The 21,516-nt window shown below is 44.8% G+C and overlaps 1 protein-coding gene across 4 annotated transcripts in view; it reads left to right on the plus strand.

Moving 5' to 3' along the window:
* The window catches only part of GABRB3 (gamma-aminobutyric acid type A receptor subunit beta3), a 212,770-nt gene that overhangs the window by 165,962 nt on the left and 25,292 nt on the right, over nucleotides 1-21,516 (plus strand). For all 4 annotated transcript variants that reach the window (XM_035303550.3, XM_035303549.3, XM_054257168.2 and 1 more), the window contains 2 exons: nucleotides 2,455-2,537; nucleotides 5,394-5,531. In XM_035303550.3, coding sequence (XP_035159441.3) covers nucleotides 2,455-2,537; nucleotides 5,394-5,531 — 221 coding nt within the window. The remainder of the gene's footprint in view (nucleotides 1-2,454; nucleotides 2,538-5,393; nucleotides 5,532-21,516) is intronic.

Here is a 21,516-nt window from a genome sequence, read left to right on the forward strand (position 1 = left end):
TGGTACGTACGTGGGGTTGTCAATCTGCCGTAACACATGCCGGAGTTTAAAAGTGTGGGTCTGGAACTTCAGTTGGCTAGAATGTTAAATGCTGTAGAAAAATGTGTCAAAGAGCTATGTGTTGATTTGGGATCATAGAATATGATGCACTCCTTGACTGCACGGATGAGGGGAAGGGTTATGACATTTGAAGGAACAGACTTTCACCACTGGTGTGGAGCTTACCGAGAATGTCTGCATGGCGCATGCATGCTATTTGCATTCAGAAATTAGCATTGACGCCTGTTTGCTAAATATGTTGACATTTATCCTCCCTGCTTCTCCGTCATTGGAAAGTGGAACTTTGCTCAACCAGATGCTAATTGAAGGACGTACTTTACTCCATTATTTCTGTGCAGCAGCATTTACGGTGAATGAGACAAGGCCCTCAGCATTGGCACGTGTCTGGTGTTGGACAGGTGCTTGGGTTAGGCTCTGTTGGTAAGAGTTGGGCTTGCTCTTGTTACCTGCAGCATTACTAGGTTTGTTGTGAATATTCCTAAGGAAGGGCCATTCAGAGAAAGCTCAACGCCGGGCTTCAAGCGAGATGAAACCTGGAGGACAGCCGGGATTGAAGGTGACTCTGGGGATCTCAGGAGAAAGCAGTCTCACATTTTCATTCTCACTGCCCGTCATGGAATGGGCATAACCAGGACCCCTGTGCATCACAAAACTCCTGCACAAGCTTTGAGAGGCTGCTCCCTGGAGAGCTGGGGCACACATCCAGCAAGGCCATCACTGTGGCCTGGGGCCCAGCTACCACTGCATCCTCAACTCCACTCGCTGCTCCTTCTCTCCCTCTGTGCTGCTTTCTCACACTTTGCTCTCCAGTTTGAAAGCAGCATCACAGGCCTGTGAACCCTGGCCTTGCAGAGGCGCCCACTGTCCATGTTACTGTCAGTTCATTGTTACCGAAGACAGTCTCTTGAGCTCCAGTCTGCCTTTCAACTCAGGCCATGTTGTGCGTCGTCACCACTCATGCTTTGCTGTCTTAGACTCAGGAACCCACCCAGTTCAGTCACCTTTGACAGCGGTGGGGAAAGGGCGGGGTTATAACGACCCTAATAGTTGCATTTTCTTTTCTTTTCTTTTTTTTTTTTTGAGCTGGAGTTTTGCTCTTGTAACCCAGGCTGGAGTGCAATGGCGCGATCTCGGCTCACCGCAACCTCTGCCTCCTGGGTTCAGGCAATTCTCCTGCCTCAGCCTCCCGAGTAGCTGGGATTACAGGCACGCGCCACCATGCCAGGCTAATTTTTTGTATTTTAGTAGAGACGGGGTTTCACCATGTTGACCGGGATGGTCTCGATCTCTTGACCTCGTGATCCACCCGCCTTGGCCTCCCAAAGTGCTGGGATTACAGGTGTGAGCCACTGCGTTCGGCCGTAATAGTTGCATTTTCAAAGCAGCTTTGAGAAAGTCGGCCTTCCTAAGAGGAGGCTGTAGACAGAGTAGGACATGGGCTTGACGTTTGTAGAAGTATTGTTTCTCAGTGTAGAGTTGGTTTAATTATTGTGTGGTGGCGCCTTAACGGTGCTTGGGAAGAAATTCTTTCCATGGCTTTAGCTGGCCCCAAGGAAACTTAACCCACCCAATTTTGGTTCATAATTGATAACACAGAAGCCAAATAATTCTCTTTGAAAAGATAGATGATCTCACAGTAAAAAAAAAATAAAATTCTGTTACATCATGATCCAGCCCGACAGACAACTGTAATAAAATGGAAACAAGCAGAGTGAGGTTTAGCATTCCCAAATGCACCGTAGCTACTTCAGCACTTCTCATGGAAAGTCGAAGACCTCAACTTTATCTTAACTGGTGGTGTCCCACACATGGGCTTTCTCTGTTCTAGAGAGGTTAGAGAGCCTTGAGACAAGAAGAAAAACAGAAGTTGAACGTAGGAACTTCCTTGGAAACCCCTTTCTCTGCCATTGGTTATCCAAAGTCCATAAGACACAATGAAGAAATGGGAGGTCTAAGGTTTTGGGTACAGTATGGTGACTATAGTTAAGTCACCAAGTGCTGTATACTCCAAAGTTGCTAAGAGGGTCGATTTTGTGTTTTCATCACACGCAAAAAAAGCTAAATCGGTGATACAATACCTATGTTAATTACCTCAGTTCAGCTATTTCACAGTATATACATATGTCAAAACCTCATGCTGTATATTGCAAAGGTATGTAATTTTTATGTAAGTCAAACAATAATTTTATGAAATAGAATAAAATTTCTTGGTCTCTATTATGCTGAAGAGAGTGTCGTATTTCTCAAGTTTCTCTCCCTATATAGTACAAGATGTGTAGCCGTGTGTACTCTGGGGAGGGGTCCCACAGGGGCTTCTCGTCGTTGATCGAGGAGCATTTCGCTGCCGCACCTCTCAGCCCTCTTTAATATCTTCTCTCATCCATTGTATTTCAGAATCACCACAACAGCGGCGTGCATGATGGACCTCAGGAGGTACCCGCTGGATGAGCAGAACTGCACCCTGGAAATTGAAAGCTGTGTGTATCCGTGTCTGTGTTTCTTTCTCCTTCTGCTTGTATTTTAGATCCTTTTGTCATTATTTAGCATCTTTTTCAAGGCATCCATAATTTTTTGACATAGCTTTTAACTATCTTAAAAATTGGAGATTTGAGTCTCCACTTTGCAAATTTTGCTGTCAGAGAAAGAGAAAGACAGAGAGAGAGAGAGAGACTGACTCAGTATAAAAGAGTTCTTCATTCTAATCTGATTGAGAGAGTTGTTTGCTGTGCTGAAATGTAAGAAAACAAATGCCCCTCATTTTGGTCCATTCAGTGAGAGGAGAGCAAACACCGAGATGCTATTTTCCTACAATATGCTCCATCATGCATGAGTGGTTGCACTGCTGGGACCCTGGGCAGTCAGAGTAAAACTCATTTTCCATCAGGAACTCGGCTTTACAAGCAGGCTATTTCTGTATCTCGGCAATTTTCTTCAATCTGGGTAATATTCAGATGGTTTATTGATAATTCAGCATTGAGCCCTCCTGTGTGAGAGATGAGAGCTGCGTCCGTAACATCTAACCACCTGAACTACACCTCCTGGCTTCTCTTGGATATTGTTTTTGTTGTTGCTTATCTTGGCCTATTATGAACTGGGTTATAGCTGGTCTCAATTGGATTTAGTCTTGTCCATATTTATATTGAATTTTGGAGGGATGAGTGACTTTGACTTTGCAGTACCACTTGATAAGATTGTGGTGAGAAGCAAATGTCTTTGTGAATAAACGTACTGAGAAACTGCACTGGCGGTGGGCTAGGGTAGATCCTGGGTGGGGCTGGCCCCACGGTGCCCCTCACTTCCACCCTACATCACTGTCATTTACAGAAGATGAAAGACATAAAGCCATGTCAAGTGATGCCTAGTTGAATTCTCTGGGGTCATTTACCTTAGAGGGCAGAAGGCTCAAGAGAAAGATGATTTCCCAGTATTTGAAGGATGATCTTAAGAAGTTAACTGGCTTCAGTGTGGCCAGAGGGCACAACTCCAATGAGTCAGTGGAAGTTTCAGGAAGGCCAATTTGGAATCTAAATAAGGCAGCAGCTCCTACTTCTGCTGTCAGGGCACAGTATGTGACAACTGAGAGAGAGGACTCTGCCACTCTGTGTGGGCGGTGGCGTATGATGAGCAGGAAGGTCTGCTATAGAAGAGGTTCCCTCCATGTGTGAGGTCCCTTCTCTGTGGAGAATTCACGGTTTAAGTATTTGAGTGGAAAGAGGGACTCTCCTGATTTTCTTGTGATCTGACTACACAGGTCTGTGTGTTGGGAATAGACAAAAGATGGTGTCTTTAATTCCACACTTAAGGGCAAAATCATCACCCCACAAATTTATCCAGCAAATACTTGCTAGACATCAACTCTGTGTAGGCACAGTTGTAAGCACAGGGATATTTACAGATGACAGACAAAACACCTGCCTTCGTGGAGCTTGCAGTCTAAAAAAGACAGGAAACCATTCGAACAAAATCAAATAGTGGTAAGAGCTCTGAGGGAAGTAACGTCCGATGAAAGCATTGTAAGTGACGGCGAGGTTGCCTGTGAGATGGAATGCCAGGGAAGTCTTCTGCAAGAAGGTTTTATTTCAGCCAAGATGGAGCTGTGGGAAAGAATGACCTATGTGAAGATGGGGATGTGTGTCCCTGGACAGGACCCAGAAGCCCTGAGCACAGCATGCTGGTCTGAGCTGCAATAAGAGACCAGGGAGGCCTGGCTGGGTGACTGAGGAATAGGGGCTGAAGGCCCACAGGGGCCAGGCTGTAGGTTCTTGGGGTTCTCATAGGAGTTTGGACTTGTTTTGCTATTAATAATTTCGTTGGGAAGCATTTGCAGGTTTTAAGCAGAGTATGCCACTTACCATGTGGAAAGATGTATGTTTTATTGAAGAGCGGACAGTGAGTGGGACCAGGGAGATGGCACTCGCTGTCAGGAGCACCTCTTCCCCACCCGACAGCTTTGGTCCATTTGTTTGACTAACATTAAATATTGAGTGAATGTCTTTTTCTTGTATTTTATGTTCAAATTAAAAAGTCTTTTATATTAAGATGATATTGTTCTCCCAATCTCTGTTTTAATTGATCTTATTGACAAAGTTGACCTAATGTTTTAGGAGACTTCTGTGTGTTACGAGTGACAGTGGACCGTATTGTCCCATTTACGCGTTCTCAAGAAGCCGTGATTAACCCGCATGTGAACGCGAGCACTGTGCTAAAGCTCCGTTTGGAGCCATGATCCAGCTAGCACCACTGTTCTTTCTGATGAGACCACCTGTGCACATCTCTGGGGTCAGGAGTGTCCCAAAACAGGCGTTTCTAAGGCTGGCAAACCTTGTGGCCAGGACTAGCCGATGAAACTGTCCACATGTGCCCCGGAGAACATTCCGTTTGCTCTGATCATGTAATCAGCCACTGATTGGTGAAATTCACGCTCAGTCTTTGAGCTTTGAACACTCACAAAAGCTCTTGAAAGGAGTTTGCCTTTCCCAAATCCTTCATACGTGAGTTCTCACTTTCTCTTAAAACTGTCTTATTCATGTCAGTTGAGATGTATTTTAAATTCATCTCTCTGTGGTGTCTGGGTCAGCTCCGAAGTTATATTTCGCAAATAGAACTCTGGTCAGAGCACCCGATCTCCCCAGCTCCTCAACTTTCAGTACCAGTCTGGTACAAACAAAATGGCAGCCACAACAGTCCAGTTTTTTGACGACACTTCCCCTAGACAAGCACATTAAGCAAATCTAATCTACTCTATCCACGACCTCCATGTTAATGATAGTTTGTTTAGCCGCGCACCTAAACGAAGTGGTGATGTTTCCATCCCCCTGCTTCTCTCTTGGCAGATGGCTACACCACGGATGACATTGAATTTTACTGGCGAGGCGGGGACAAGGCTGTCACCGGAGTGGAAAGGATTGAGCTCCCGCAGTTCTCCATCGTGGAGCACCGTCTGGTCTCGAGGAATGTTGTCTTTGCCACAGGTGAGCCCTGCGTCCACCTACAGTCCCTTCGGGGCAGCGGCTCCATGGGTGTGACTGGAGCAGTGAAATATGCTACAACAGACTCACGGCACAGGATCGTCGAAGGAGTACTGTCATCGGTCACCCGTCACACACCCCTGCTCTCTGTATCTGCAGGAGAGTGATAGGCTTGATGGGGAGGAGGGATCACCTCAGGAGGAGATGCTCTCTGGGGCTGGATGTTGAAAAGACTGAGGATGAATTTCAGTTTCACCGATCAGTGTTTGCTAACGTAAGGATCTCCCATCCTTGGGCAGGCAACAGGTCACTGATGACCTTGGAGGCAGGAAGGACGAGGAAGGAAGGAGGGTGAGCGGTGGAGGCGGGTGCTGTCCTCCCAGGAGTGAGCTGCCTTCCCCCCACTGGGGTTAGCAGCCAGCCTTGGTGGTCCAGGAACGTGCGCCACCTCCAGTCAGCCTTGCCTCATTGCACGTGGTCATCGTCTGATGTCACCGGATGAAGGTGGCCTTAGTCTGGGTTTCTTTGTCCTCTTTGTATCAACGGCACAAAGACTGAGACGGCACCTTCTGCTCCTTAGTCTGTTCTTGCGCAGGTTTTGCTAAGTTCCTGAATGTATATTTTGCAGTGTGCAGTGCTGACTCAGTAGCTCTGTGCTTACTGAATGCTGTGCATTGTAACCGATGTAATCAATGAAAGTGCTTTGTAAAATGTAAAGCATTACAGAGACCACAGCTCTGGGTCGAAAATGCTAAGTGAAGGCAGAGCCGTCCATGTAGCTTGAACAACGAGTGTGTGAAATTGGCCCCAGTCCTATGATGACAACCGTGAAGCCAGTGGGTGAGTCGAACACTCCTGACCTGATGCCACCTATGCTGGGAAGCCTTTTCGAGCTTCTCGGCTCCACACAGACCCCGGGCTGGGTTGCGTGGCAGGCATGCATCTCCACGGGGCAGTACTGGCCACCTCCCAGCTCTGCTCGTAGCTCACAGCACCTGCTTCTGCAAGGGCACACCCCCCTGAGGAGGGACCTGCATTAGTCATGCGTGGTTCATCCCCTCCCCACCCCCACCTTGAGTAATGCCCAACATGTCCTGGGCGTGTGGCAGTTGTCACTGAGTAAGTGATTGATCCATTAGGGTCACCACCAACATTCCCTCCTCTCCATCCCTAGGAGCCAAAGTGCATGATAGGTAGGTTTAAAACCCTGAATTTTTAAGACACCAGTCAGGTCCTCTCTTTAATGCAGTGCCACTTTATCCTCTGCCTCAAGAGGCCTCGCTGATGTCCCTGCATTCTCCAGGGAAGACACACTGAGATGTTCACTTCAGGGAGGAGCGAGAGCCAGCAGGAACGTGGGCTTATCCTTAAGGAACAGTGTCCACAACCAAGAACGTTCAATGCCTTGTGAGGCACTGGAAAAAATGATGTCTTCTAAAACTGAGACGCCAAGTGTGCCGTGCTGAGCGGTATGAGCTAAAAGTCTGCTCAGAGCAGAGGTCAGTGTACTCACCGTGGATGATCCTGCCATGCAGCCTTGCCTAGAAAGTTGCAGAGATGGCCATGAGGGTGCTGCCATGAGGAGTTCTGACCGCATTTTCATGAGGCCTTGTTAGAAAGCCGGGTGAGGTGTTTGTAGAGGGTACGCTGCCTCCAAGCAGGGACCACAGCCACTTAGAATGACTTCCTGAATCCACTGACGTGAACGCACTCAGAACCACCATTCTCCAGGTGCAGTCTCCGTCTTCCTTTTCAGTCTGTATATGTTAGAACATATCCTAAGCATGTCTGGAGAAAATAGACACTACAGGTATGTGGCAGAATACGTAACTATTCATAGACCCGCGGGACCATCAGAATGCCGTATCACGTCTTCCTTACAGCATGTACCGAGTCCTGCATTTACCGGGTGCAGCACAGGAGCTCCGCATCAGTCAGCTACAAAACCTCCCGACTTTCAACAGCTTGCCCTTTAAAATTGTTCTAATTCACCTATGCATGAAGAAATGGTGTAAGTTGCAGTATTCTAAAAATACCTTAATATTAAGTATTATCCTAATTTATTTTTCTTTCTGCAAGCATTTTGAATTAATAAGAATGTGACTAGTAAACAGGATTTTCTAGCCTGAGAGAGTATTCCCATAAAAGGGGGATTAGAGGCCAGGCACAATGGCTCACACCTAGAATCCTAGTGCTTTGGGACACTGAGGCAGGAGGGCCACTTGAGGCCAGGAGTTCCTGACCAGCCTGTGAAACACAGTGAGACCTCCTCTCTATAAAAAATTAAAAAAACTGAGTGAGGCCATGGAGGCAGCATCTGTGGTTCCAGCTATTCAGAGGCTGAAGTGTGAGGATCGCTTGCACCCAGGACTTTGGGGCTGCAGTGAGCGGTGATTGTCCCACTGCACTCCAGCCTGCAAGACGCTGTCTCCTCCAAAAAAGCAGGGGGAGCCAGGAAAGAGCAAACACTCTAGAAGTTCACTGGGACCAGACTGTGATGTCACTAGGTGGAAGGATTTTTTAGCTCCCCTATCATCTTCTGGGACCTCATCCGTTGACCCATACATCGTTATGAGAGGCATGACTATAATCTGTTTCTCTACCCCCTGCAGATGACTTTGTGATTTTTCTCTTTGTCCTTGGTTTTCATGGGCATTATTATGATGTGTCAAGTTGCAGCTCCCTCTGTGATGATTCTTCTTGGAGTTTTGTGTTTGTTTTGTTTTTTTTGAGATAAAGTCTCACTCCATCACCCAGGTTGGAGTGCAGTGGCTTCAATCTCCACTCTTGCAACCTCTGCCTCCTGGGTTCAAGGGATTCTCCTGCCTCAGCCTCCCTAGTAGCTGGAATTGTAAGTGCGTGCCACCACACCTGACTACATTTTGTATTTTTAGTAGAAATGGGGTTTCACTATGTTGGTCAGGCTGATCTTGAACTCCTGACCTCAAGTGATCTGCCCATCTCAGCTTCCCAAAGTGCTGGGATTACAGCTGTGAGCCACCAAGCCCGACCCCTCTTGGAGTTTATGGAGTCTCTGGTTTGATGTCTGTCTGTCTGTGGGTTTGGAGCATCACTGGCTATCATCTCTTCAAGGGCTGCTTCTGCCCCATTCTCTCTTCTTCTAGAATACCGATGATACACATATCCAGCATTATATCCTGCCTAACTTGCACGTTTCTTTCTGTATGTTGCATTTCATTTTCTTGTGTTTTATGCTGGAACTGCTCTTTTGGTGTATCTTGTAGAGAGGATCTACGCTTCTAGTAGACAGCTGGAGGCATTAGCAATCTAGGATAAGCTTCATCTACTTTCTGGGATATGAGTAATTCTGAGTTGAGGCTCAGTCTTTGAGCACGCGTGAGTCTGTCTGGTTTATCTTTACATCTTGAGCAAAACTCTTTGTGTAGGTATAACCAGTTGAAGCTGTGGGAGATTTAATGCAGCCCCTTCTTCATGGCCTCTGTGTCCAGCGTCTGGCCCCCTAGTCCTGTGAGTCTTGGGTGTCGAATTCACTTCTCTTCTTTCTCTTATGAAAACTGCAGGTATCAGAAACATGGGCTCCCTTCTGTTTTCGTTCTCTCCCACATATTGACACAGAGTTTTACTGGCTTGTTCTCTCTCCATTTTGATCTATCCAGATTTAAATAAATCTCCAAGCAGATTTATGTAAATTCTGTACACTTTTTCCAGTCATTTTGATTTTCTACAATACCTGAACACCATGGTTTATTTTTCACCCCTCTTCATTCCTTTCAGAAAAGTCTCCAGTTGTTTCAATATGTAATTCTTATTTAGTTTGGGCTACTAACACATGAGAGTGAAAAAGAAAATTCAGGAAACATAAGCCATTCAATTCTGTATTTTTCCGGTAATGTCATAAAGAGGCAACATTTATCTAGACTACTCTGTTGTTAAAGCACTGCGAAGCTCACTCAGGGTGTTCCAGCCTTTGGCTGCAGCAGTTACAAGCTGTGAAAACGTGAGTGAAGCCCTTCCCTAACAGACAGATAAGGGACCAGGTTAAAAGAAATACTGAATTAAATTTATTTCAACAAACAAATTCAGCCAAAAATTGAATAATTCCTCAAATATCCCTGTGAACATACAGATCAACAGATTGAAATTCAGCTTTTGTATTGGTCTTGAAAATGTGTCCTGCTCACCAGCAAGATTTGGGATGTACAGTTTTTGCCAAACCAAAATGTACTCCTAACCAAAAGTCATCTTTGAATGGAAAGATTGAGGTTTTTGCAAGGTATGTGGAGAACAGATGGTTTGATATGGTTCTTTAATTGTGTGATGTTTATCTTTCTCTTCCTTCTCTCTGTGGTACATTTGGGCAGTGATATATTCTGACTTTATTTCAAAATACTTTGGCTAAGATCAGAAGAAAAAGAGAAGGATGCAAAATGAATAATGATGAGACATTTCAGCTAAGACGTGTATTCTCTTTTTGCAAAAATTAATTTTCAAAATATTGCTTTATTTTCTTATGAATGATCATGACAACTTATAAATTGTTTTAAAAGTCCATCTGTCCACTGTTAATATATGTATTCAGGTTTATCTATAAGAGTCCAGTTGTGAACTCCAAGCTTTAGTCTGCTTAACTAAAGCCTGGGATCCAGTTATTGCCCATTCAGTCTATAAATACCATCTACTAGAGGTATAGAAAAGATGTATGAGGCCAGGCACGGTGGCTCATGCCTGTAATTTCAGCACTTTGGGAGGCTGAGGCAGGTGGATCACAAGGTTAAGAGATCGAGACCATCCTGGCCAACGTGGTGAAACCCCGGCTCTACTAAAAACACAAAAAATTAGCTGGGCGTGGTGGCATGCACCTGTAGTCCCAGCTACCCGGGAGGCTGAGGCAGGAGTATTGTTTGAATCTGGGAGGCGGAGGTTGCAGTGAGCCAAGATCGTGCCACTGTACTCCAGCCTGGTGCCTGGCGACAGAGGGAGACTCTGTCTCAAAAAAAAGATACGTGAAACATTAAAAGGAAGAATTTCCACCTGTCTTTTATTTATAGTTTAATTTGACCTTAAATTCCAGAGACAAATTTCTATTTCTTTTCTCCCCATTGACCTTGGTTACAAGGATTCTTAGAGGCAATTCACCTGTGCTTCCTGGCTGGGTCCAGTCTCTAATCTCTCAGTCCAAAATGCTGGACCAGAGCATGCTCACTCCCAGGGCCAAAGCAGAGCTTAACTGTATTCTCTCTTTGCTGTGACATCAGTTTTTGTAAGGGCTCCTGACATATGAAACCTGTCTCACTACAGAAGACAGATTGCTTCAGAAATTCATTGCCTTAAATCTTTTTTGCAAAAAGAGTTCTTAACTACCTTCATCTTTTCAAATTGCCTTTAAGACCTCCAGCAGAATTTTAAAACCGCGCTCAATGGAGAAAGCCCTGGTTACAGAAAAGCAGGGGAAAAAGAAAAGAAAGAAGGAACTTGTATTTCTTGAGTGTGTACTTTGGGTCCGTTAGTGTGTTTTATAGTTGATGTGAATTTAATTGCCAGTAAAAATACATGTAGTAAACAGTTTTTCCTTACAGTGGATCTATTGAGATGCAATTCACATACCATACAATTCACCCATTTAAAGGATACATTCAGTGGTGTTCAGTTGATTTGCTGAGTTGTGCAACCATGACCAAATTGATTTTATAAATTTTTTATCACCCCAGAAAGAAGACCTGTATCCACTAGCAGTCTCTTCCCATTTCTCCCAACCCTAGACAGCCAGTCACCTACTTTCCATTTCTATGGACTTGTCTCTTCAGTGCATTTCTTATCAGTGGACTCATTCGTGTGGTCTTTTGTGACTGCTCTTTCACTTAGCCTCATGTTTTCAAGGTTCATCCATGTCGTGGCATGAATCAGTACTTCCTTCGTTTTTATTGCGGAATAAATATGCTGCATTTTGTTTCCCCATTCATCAGCTGATAAGCGTTTGGCTTGAGGTATTAGCTATGAATATTCAGATGTAACTTTTAGTGTAGATGTATGTTTTCATTTCTTTTAGGAAATTAACTCATACCATTAGGAGTGGAATAACTGGGTTATGTAGGGCTGCGACATCCTCTTGAGAAACTGTCAGACTACTTTCTAAAGTGGTGGCTTGATAGTATTCCTACCAGAAGTATAGGAGGTATTCTCACCAACACTAGTTATTTTCGTCTTTTTGACTGTAGCCATCCTAGAGGGTAGGGTGTGGTATCTCCCTGTTGTTTTGACGTGCATTTCCCTAATGACTAATGATGTTGAGCATCTTTTCATATGCTTTTGGAGTGTTTATCTATCTTTGGAAAAGCATCTCTTCAAAGCCTCTTCCCAGTTAAACGAATTCAGTTATTTGTCTGTTTTGTAAGCATTCTTTTCTTTGAGACGGGGTCTTACCTCGGTTCACTGCAGCCTCAACCCCCTGGACTCAAGCGATTGTCTCACCTCAGCCTCCTAAGTACCTGGGACTATAGGCTGATTTTTGTATTTATATGCAAATATATAAATACAAAAATATAGCTATTTTTTGTATTTTTTTGTAAAGATGGAGTCTCCCAACGTTGCCCAGGCTGGTCTTGAACACCAAGGCTCAAGCAGTCCTCACGCCCCAGCCTCCCAAAGTGCTGAGATTGCAGGCATGAGCCGTCACACCCAGCCACATTCTTTATGTCTTGGACATAGCTCCTTATCAATATATGATTCACAAATATTGTCTCCCATTCCGTAGGTGGTCTTGATGGTACGCTTTGGAGCATAACTTTTTAATTTTTATGAAGCATAATTTAATTTTTTGCCACTTATGGTATTTGTGCCTTGATTTTACACACAAGGAAAGAGAGGATAGTAACTTTCTCAAAACGGAATATCCCAAGTAAATGTCGAGGCGGGATTGTTCAAACCAACATCCCTGTTCTTTGCTGCACTGTGATGTGGTTCAACGCTGGGTTCTCTGCAGAGGATCAGAGAGAACTCATTGCCTGGTAAGACAATATCTGAAACAAACTTTTGAAAACCGCATCTCGTGTTTCTTCTCTGTCTTTCCTATTTCATGTATTTCCTTTCCTTAATGGAGTTTTTCAACGTATAATAAGGAGACTAGAAAGGGGAGTAAGAATTAGGAACACCGTTTTTAATTTTAGGCTGCATTGCAGAGTGAAAGCCAGATAATAAATGAATCGTACAGCAGGATAAGGGTCCAGAACAGCTGGGTGAGAGCTCACAAAGCTTCCCAGGCTGCAGCAGGAGGACCCCACCATGGGTGCCTTGACGGGAAGAGGAGCCTGTGCCTGAGCGAGCTCTGCGGCAGCTGCTAAAATATCAGCTTCTGTCGGTTCACAGATGCGTCTGAGTGGCTCTTAGCACTCTGCAAAGCTGGCGTGACCCTCTGTGTCCACATTTTAATGAATTCTTCAAAAATATGAATGTGTAGAGAATGCTATAAATTCAGGCTGGATTAGAGATCCAGAGCCCCGTTTCTGGCATCATGGTAACTGCATCTGGGCAGAAAGGGCTGGGGTCTTGCCAAGAAAGCCCTGCATTGGAACAGTGCACGTGTGCTCAGGGACTGTGCCTCTATCTGTTGGCTCAGCATCTGCCTGGGGACCTGAGCACATCTGCATTGGCACACAGACGTGAGGGCTTCAGTGCATTTCAGTTGTAAATTCGAGCTTTGGTTTCGTTTAGAAGGGGTTGTCTTAGTGCAGCTGACTCATTACTTCCCAACTTTAATTTTTAGCCTCTAGCTGTGATCGCTCAGGAGTTTTCCCCATGGTTACAGCATATTTCATGGCATTCCATCGTGCCAGTGTGAGGACCTTGTCGACCAGAGCCACGAAAACACTTTCATGTCCTGTTTGAGATGCACATCAGATGGGAAAAGCCTTTGCCTAGCAGACTGGATCTACTACATCAGATGATTCTCAGGTGGACTGACATTCTGAGGTCTCTGTCTCATGGCATCTTTTTTTAAAAATCGTACTTTAAGTCCTGGGGCACATGTGCAGATCTTGCAAGATTGTTGCATAGGTACACACCTGCCGTGGTGGTTTGCTGTCTCCATCCCCCCATCATCTGCATCAGCCATTTCTCCCAGTATTATCCCTCCCAACCTCCCCGTCTCCCGCTGTCCCTCCCCTGGCCCCCTGCCCCCCAACATACCCCTGTGTGTGATGTTCCCCCTCCCTGTGTCCATGTGTTCTCATTGTTTAACACCTGCCTGTGAGTGAGAACATGCAGTGTTTGGGTTTCTGTTCTTGTGTCAGTTTGCTGAGAATAATGGTTTCCAGATTCACCCATGTCCCTACAAAGGACACAAACTCTTCCTGTTTTATGGCTGCATAGTATTCCGTGGTGCATATGTGCCACGTTTTCCTTGTCCAGTCTATCATTGATGGGCATTTGGGTTGGTTTCAGGTCTTTGCTATTGTAAACAGTGCTGCTATGAACATACGTGTACATGTGTCTTTATAATAGAATGATTTATAATCCTTTGATTATATACCCAGTAATGGGATTGCTGGGTCAAATGGTATTTCTGTATCTAGATCCTTGAGGAAGCGCCACACTGTCTTCCACAATGGTTAAGCTAGTTTACACTCCCACCAACAGTGTAAAAGTGATCCTGTTTCTCCACATCCTCTCCAGCATCTGTTGTCTCGTGGCATCTTGAGCAGCTTTGCTGGGTCTGTTACCTTGAGAGCTCTCCTTCCTCTTTGCCTGAAGGAATCCTATTCAGCCATGAGTGTCTCATACACCAGAGGTGCATAGGTACATCACTGGTGACACCAGAGCTTTCATGCACCATAAACCTCTTCTGAATCACCAAGTCATGTGCCCAAGCATGTCTTACGCCTCCAGGATAGTGCATGCCACAGCTTTGTGGAGGCCAGTTCTGATTGAGTCTGTCTGACATGGGTCAGGAGTATCCATTGTTGGGAGGACGGACTGTGCTTTTATTATTCTGAATGAGTCTGTCTGACATGGGTCAGGAGTATCCATAGTTGGGAGGACGGACTGTGCTTTTATTGTTCTGAATGAGTCTGTCTGACATGGGTCAGGAGTATCTATAGTTGGGAGGACGGACTGTGCTTTTATTGTTCTGAATGAGTCTGTCTGACATGGGTCAGGAGTATCCATTGTTGGGAGGACGGACTGTGCTTTTATTATTCTGAATGAGTCTCTCTGACATGGGTCAGGAATATCCATTGTTGGGAGGACGGACTGTGCTTTTATTGTTCTGAATGAGTCTCTCTGACATGGGTCAGGAGTATCCATAGTTGGGAGGACGGACTGTGCTTTTATTGTTCTGAATGAGTCTGTCTGACATGGGTCAGGAGTATCCATAGTTGGGAGGACGGACTGTGCTTTTATTGTTCTGAATGAGTCTGTCTGACATGGGTCAGGAGTATCCATTGTTGGGAGGACGGACTGTGCTTTTATTGTTCTGAATGAGTCTCTCTGACATGGGTCAGGAGTATCCATAGTTGGGAGGACGGACTGTGCTTTTATTGTTCTGAATGAGTCTCTCTGACATGGGTCAGGAGTATCCATTGTTGGGAGGACGGACTGTGCATTTATTGTTCTGAATGAGTCTCTCTGACATGGGTCAGGAGTATCCATAGTAGGGAGGACGGACTGTGCTTTTATTGTTCTGAATGAGTCTCTCTGACATGGGTCAGGAGTATCCATTGTTGGGAGGACGGACTGTGCTTTTATTGTTCTGAATGAGTCTCTCTGACATGGGTCAGGAGTATCCATAGTTGGGAGGACGGACTGTGCTTTTATTGTTCTGAATGAGTCTCTCTGACATGGGTCAGGAGTATCCATAGTTGGGAGGACGGACTGTGCTTTTATTGTTCTGAATGAGTCTGTCTGACATGGGTCAGGAGTATCCATTGTTGGGAGGACGGACTGTGCTTTTATTGTTCTGAATGAGTCTGTCTGACATGGGTCAGGAGTATCCATTGTTGGGAGGACGGACTGTGCTTTTATTGTTCTGAATGAGTCTCTCTGACATGGGTCAGGAGTATCCATTGTTGGGAGGACGGACTGTGCTTTTATTGTTCTGAATGAGTCTGTCTGACATGGGTCAGGAGTATCCATAGTTGGGAGGACGGACTGTGCTTTTATTGTTCTGAATGAGTCTCTCTGACATGGGTCAGGAGTATCCATTGTTGGGAGGACGGACTGTGCTTTTATTGTTCTGAATGAGTCTGTCTGACATGGGTCAGGAGTATCCATAGTTGGGAGGACGGACTGTGCTTTTATTGTTCTGAATGAGTCTCTCTGACATGGGTCAGGAGTATCCATTGTTGGGAGGACGGACTGTGCTTTTATTGTTCTGAATGAGTCTGTCTGACATGGGTCAGGAGTATCCATAGTTGGGAGGACGGACTGTGCTTTTATTGTTCTGAATGAGTCTGTCTGACATGGGTCAGGAGTATCAATAGTTGGGAGGACGGACTGTGCTTTTATTGTTCTGAATGAGTCTCTCTGACATGGGTCAGGAGTATCCATTGTTGGGAGGACGGACTGTGCATTTATTGTTCTGAATGAGTCTCTCTGACATGGGTCAGGAGTATCCATAGTTGGGAGGACGGACTGTGCTTTTATTGTTCTGAATGAGTCTGTCTGACATGGGTCAGGAGTATCAATAGTTGGGAGGACGGACTGTGCTTTTATTGTTCTGAATGAGTCTGTCTGACATGGGTCAGGAATATCCATAGTTGGGAGGACGGACTGTGCTTTTATTGTTCTGAATGAGTCTGTCTGACATGGGTCAGGAGTATCTATAGTTGGGAGGACGGACTGTGCTTTTATTGTTCTGAATGAGTCTCTCTGACATGGGTCAGGAGTATCCATTGTTGGGAGGACGGACTGTGCTTTTATTGTTCTGAATGAGTCTCTCTGACATGGGTCAGGAATATCCATAGTTGGGAGGACGGACTGTGCTTTTATTGTTCTGAATGAGTCTGTCTGACATGGGTCAGGAGTATCCATAGTTGGGAGGACGGACTGTGCTTTTATTGTTCTGAATGAGTCTCTCTGACATGGGTCAGGAGTATCCATAGTTGGGAGGACGGACTGTGCTTTTATTGTTCTGAATGAGTCTGTCTGACATGGGTCAGGAGTATCCATAGTTGGGAGGACAGACTGTGCTTTTATTATTCTGAATGAGTCTGTCTGACATGGGTCAGGAGTATCCATTGTTGGGAGGACGGACTGTGCTTTTATTGTTCTGAATGAGTCTGTCTGACATGGGTCAGGAGTATCCATTGTTGGGAGGACGGACTGTGCTTTTATTGTTCTGAATGAGTCTCTCTGACATGGGTCAGGAATATCCATAGTTGGGAGGACGGACTGTGCTTTTATTGTTCTGAATGAGTCTGTCTGACATGGGTCAGGAGTATCCATTGTTGGGAGGACGGACTGTGCTTTTATTGTTCTGAATGAGTCTCTCTGACATGGGTCAGGAATATCCATAGTTGGGAGGACGGACTGTGCTTTTATTGTTCTGAATGAGTCTGTCTGACATGGGTCAGGAGTATCCATAGTTGGGAGGACGGACTGTGCTTTTATTGTTCTGAATGAGTCTGTCTGACATGGGTCAGGAGTATCAATAGTTGGGAGGACGGACTGTGCTTTTATTGTTCTGAATGAGTCTGTCTGACATGGGTCAGGAATATCCATAGTTGGGAGGACGGACTGTGCTTTTATTGTTCTGAATGAGTCTGTCTGACATGGGTCAGGAGTATCTATAGTTGGGAGGACGGACTGTGCTTTTATTGTTCTGAATGAGTCTCTCTGACATGGGTCAGGAGTATCCATTGTTGGGAGGACGGACTGTGCTTTTATTGTTCTGAATGAGTCTCTCTGACATGGGTCAGGAATATCCATAGTTGGGAGGACGGACTGTGCTTTTATTGTTCTGAATGAGTCTGTCTGACATGGGTCAGGAGTATCCATAGTTGGGAGGACGGACTGTGCTTTTATTGTTCTGAATGAGTCTCTCTGACATGGGTCAGGAGTATCCATAGTTGGGAGGACGGACTGTGCTTTTATTGTTCTGAATGAGTCTGTCTGACATGGGTCAGGAGTATCCATAGTTGGGAGGACAGACTGTGCTTTTATTATTCTGAATGAGTCTGTCTGACATGGGTCAGGAGTATCCATTGTTGGGAGGACGGACTGTGCTTTTATTGTTCTGAATGAGTCTGTCTGACATGGGTCAGGAGTATCCATTGTTGGGAGGACGGACTGTGCTTTTATTGTTCTGAATGAGTCTCTCTGACATGGGTCAGGAATATCCATAGTTGGGAGGACGGACTGTGCTTTTATTGTTCTGAATGAGTCTGTCTGACATGGGTCAGGAGTATCCATTGTTGGGAGGACGGACTGTGCTTTTATTGTTCTGAATGAGTCTCTCTGACATGGGTCAGGAATATCCATAGTTGGGAGGACGGACTGTGCTTTTATTGTTCTGAATGAGTCTGTCTGACATGGGTCAGGAGTATCCATAGTTGGGAGGACGGACTGTGCTTTTATTGTTCTGAATGAGTCTCTCTGACATGGGTCAGGAGTATCCATAGTTGGGTGGACGGACTGTGCTTTTATTGTTCTGAATGAGTCTGTCTGACATGGGTCAGGAGTATCAATAGTTTGGAGGATGGACTGTGCTAAAAAATTGTTCTGAATGAGTCTGTCTGACATGGGTCAGGAGTATCCATTGTTGGGAGGACGGACTGTGCTTTTATTATTCTGAATGAGTCTCTCTGACATGGGTCAGGAGTATCCATAGTTGGGTGGACGGACTGTGCTTTTATTGTTCTGAATGAGTCTGTCTGACATGGGTCAGGAGTATCAATAGTTTGGAGGATGGACTGTGCTAAAAAATTGTTCTGAATGAGTCTGTCTGACATGGGTCAGGAGTATCCATTGTTGGGAGGACGGACTGTGCTTTTATTATTCTGAATGAGTCTGTCTGACATGGGTCAGGAGTATTCATAGTTGGGTGGACGGACTGTGCTTTTATTGTTCTGAATGAGTCTGTCTGACATGGGTCAGGAGTATCCATTGTTGGGAGGACGGACTGTGCTTTTATTATTCTGAATGAGTCTCTCTGACATGGGTCAGGAGTATCCATAGTTGGGTGGACGGACTGTGCTTTTATTGTTCTGAATGAGTCTGTCTGACATGGGTCAGGAGTATCAATAGTTTGGAGGATGGACTGTGCTAAAAAATTGTTCTGAATGAGTCTGTCTGACATGGGTCAGGAGTATCCATTGTTGGGAGGACGGACTGTGCTTTTATTCACCTTCATTGTTTGCCCCACTCACTGTCTGCACCTCAGAGACTAGGATGTATGGGGCATATGCTGGATGCCTCAACATTTTGCTGATTGTACTTTTAACATATAGAATGTATTTACTAAACAAATACAAAAGAAAATGGTAGAATTTCTTAATTCCGAATTCTGTGTCAATGAGTATCTTGGCGAACTTCTAGAGACTAAGTATTTTTGAAATCAGTTTCGAGTTCTCGTCCTCAGGGTCCCTCGTTGTCTTCCAAGTGTTTGCCTGTACAGTCATGGCATTGCCTGGAGTCAGCATTGGTTTCTACTGCCCTCAGTTTCCCTAAAGATGTTCTCTGGAAAAATGTTTAACAAAGTCAAATTGGCAAATGGAAATTTGGAGGATATAGTAAATCTCATTATCATTCAGAAATGTTTTCCGCTCTTCTTTGGGAGAGGATTAAATGTTCCTGTCCTCCTGACCTAAAAGTTGGTGATGAGACTTGCTCCGGCCACTGAAATATAACGGGAAATATGTATAGCTCTTCTACCTAAGAGGCCAACAGTATTGCAGAAAGAGGGAGCTAAGGGATATGATTTTTATAGGAAAAAAATTTGTGGCAAACTACTGGATTTGGGGGCTGTTTGTTACTGTACCATAAGCCAACCGGTCCTGACTGCTATGGAGACTGTTCCTTATATGGTAGATTATAGAAAGCTTTACCCGAAGCAAGGAGAAGCAAATAAGGGCTAAGAAGGTCTGAGGTTGCCATGAAATTGCAAATTAAGAGCCGGTATTGAAGTTACTTTAGTGAATAATATGAAAAATGAGTAAAAAACATTCAACAGGATGATCACTTACATTTGGAAGGAGGAAAAGAAAAGGATTCGTGGAAGATGGGGCTTTGACCAAGACCTTGAGGTATGGGTAAGGAAAGACACGTCTTCACAACCGGGGTGTGAGTCAGCAGAGGCAGGAAATAGAGACGCATATTTTGAGGCTGTGAGAACCTCTTTGACTAAAACGTATTATGCTTAATGCAGAAACATGGTGGAAAATACAACTGATGTTAATTTGGGAAAAGAAGGAGAAACCAAAATTCCTGGATGGGTGTTTTGATGATTGTGGGAAGCAACGAGCCGTAGAAGGTTTAACTGTGGCAGGACAGTGAGCGTCAATGCTGCGTTTCCCGAGTGTGCTCAAGCCGGGAGGCCCAGACCCAGGCCCGAGAGGAGCGTCTGGCCGCCCTGCTGGTGCGTCAGGGCCCTGAGCCACATTTACAAGAAACGGAGTCTAAAAGCAACACAAATGTATGCAATGTGTATGAAGGGAAGCCTCATTCTACAGATGGCGTTGGAGAAACCCGTTCGCTTTTCACCTCATGTCAAATGCTGAAATAATGGCCAATCCCCAAAATACATTTGCAGATAGATCTGTATTGTGAACTCATGTAAGGCTAAATACAAGTTTTGGCAATGACAAGGGGAGAAAATGAAAGGAAGATGTAATTACATACAAAAAGTTAGGCATCTCTGTGTCCCCCACTAAAAGCCATTATAAGGTTTACAACAGACAACCAGGAAGACGCTTGCAGAGAGTACAGGCAAGGATAAGCGTAGAAAGTGTTTCAATGAAAAGGTGAAAACCATCAGAGGAAAGAGAAATGAGAAAAATAAGTGAGTAATCGGGTCATTTGTAAGACTAAATGCAGAGAACAAACATACATTTAAGAAATATTCAGTTTTAAAAACGTAATTGAAAGGACAAGTTTTTTTCCCAGGGATGTATCTGAAACCATTTATAACATTGCCGTATTTACAAGATGAGGTGATAGTGGGAGTGGCATACACTGGTGTGATTCCTTTGCAAAGTAATTTGACAAGATTTATCGAAAGCTTTAAACCTTTTTCTACCAATCCTCCTTTGGCATATTCATCCTAAAGAAATAAGTCTAAATATAGGGAAACAGCTCTGCACAAAGACATCCTTATGCATACTATTTATAGTTTTGTAAAAATTGAAAACACCTAAATCTACAGCATTCAGGAATTTGTATTTATAGAGTCCTTGTGTCTATATTTGATGGAGCCTTAGGAAGAATTGAAAATTGTGTTTACAGATAATTTGTAAGAACCCTGAAAGTGTGTACGCTATGATGCCATGTGATGTATGCATTTGATCAGAGCTGTGTAAGAGAAACTCTGTGCAGACACACACAAAGACTGGAGGAAATTTCTGAGACTGTCAGCCTTGAAGTGCTGGGTCTGTTTGGTGATTTATTTTTTCTTGTATATCATCCTGGCTGCCAGTGTGGTTGATGCTAAGTTAGGAGGTCTGGAGATAAAATCGTTCATCTCCTGCATAATGGTAGTAGTCTTAGGAGTGAATCAGACTGCCCGAGAAGAATCTAGGAACAGTCGCGGAAAGGGGCGGGAATAAAGTCTGAAGAGTGCATATATTTAGGGGCAGGAGGAGAATAGGAGCCTGCCAGGCTCAGAGTAGGAGATCAGGAAAGGTGAGGCCTCTTGGAGCTTAGGGTGCGGGCAGCTTCAGAAAGAAGGCACCTGCCCCTGCCCATGTGGGGGGCAGTCAGAGGAGCCAATTGGAGAGGGTCCTTAGGTTCTCACTGGCTGGCCCTCAGGCAGCTCCCATCAGAATCCAGAAAACAAGGAGCAGGAGGATTGGAACCAAGA

This window comes from Callithrix jacchus, chromosome 6, assembly GCF_049354715.1.
Source record: "Callithrix jacchus isolate 240 chromosome 6, calJac240_pri, whole genome shotgun sequence".
In the NCBI taxonomy this organism is placed as follows: domain Eukaryota; kingdom Metazoa; phylum Chordata; class Mammalia; order Primates; family Cebidae; genus Callithrix; species Callithrix jacchus.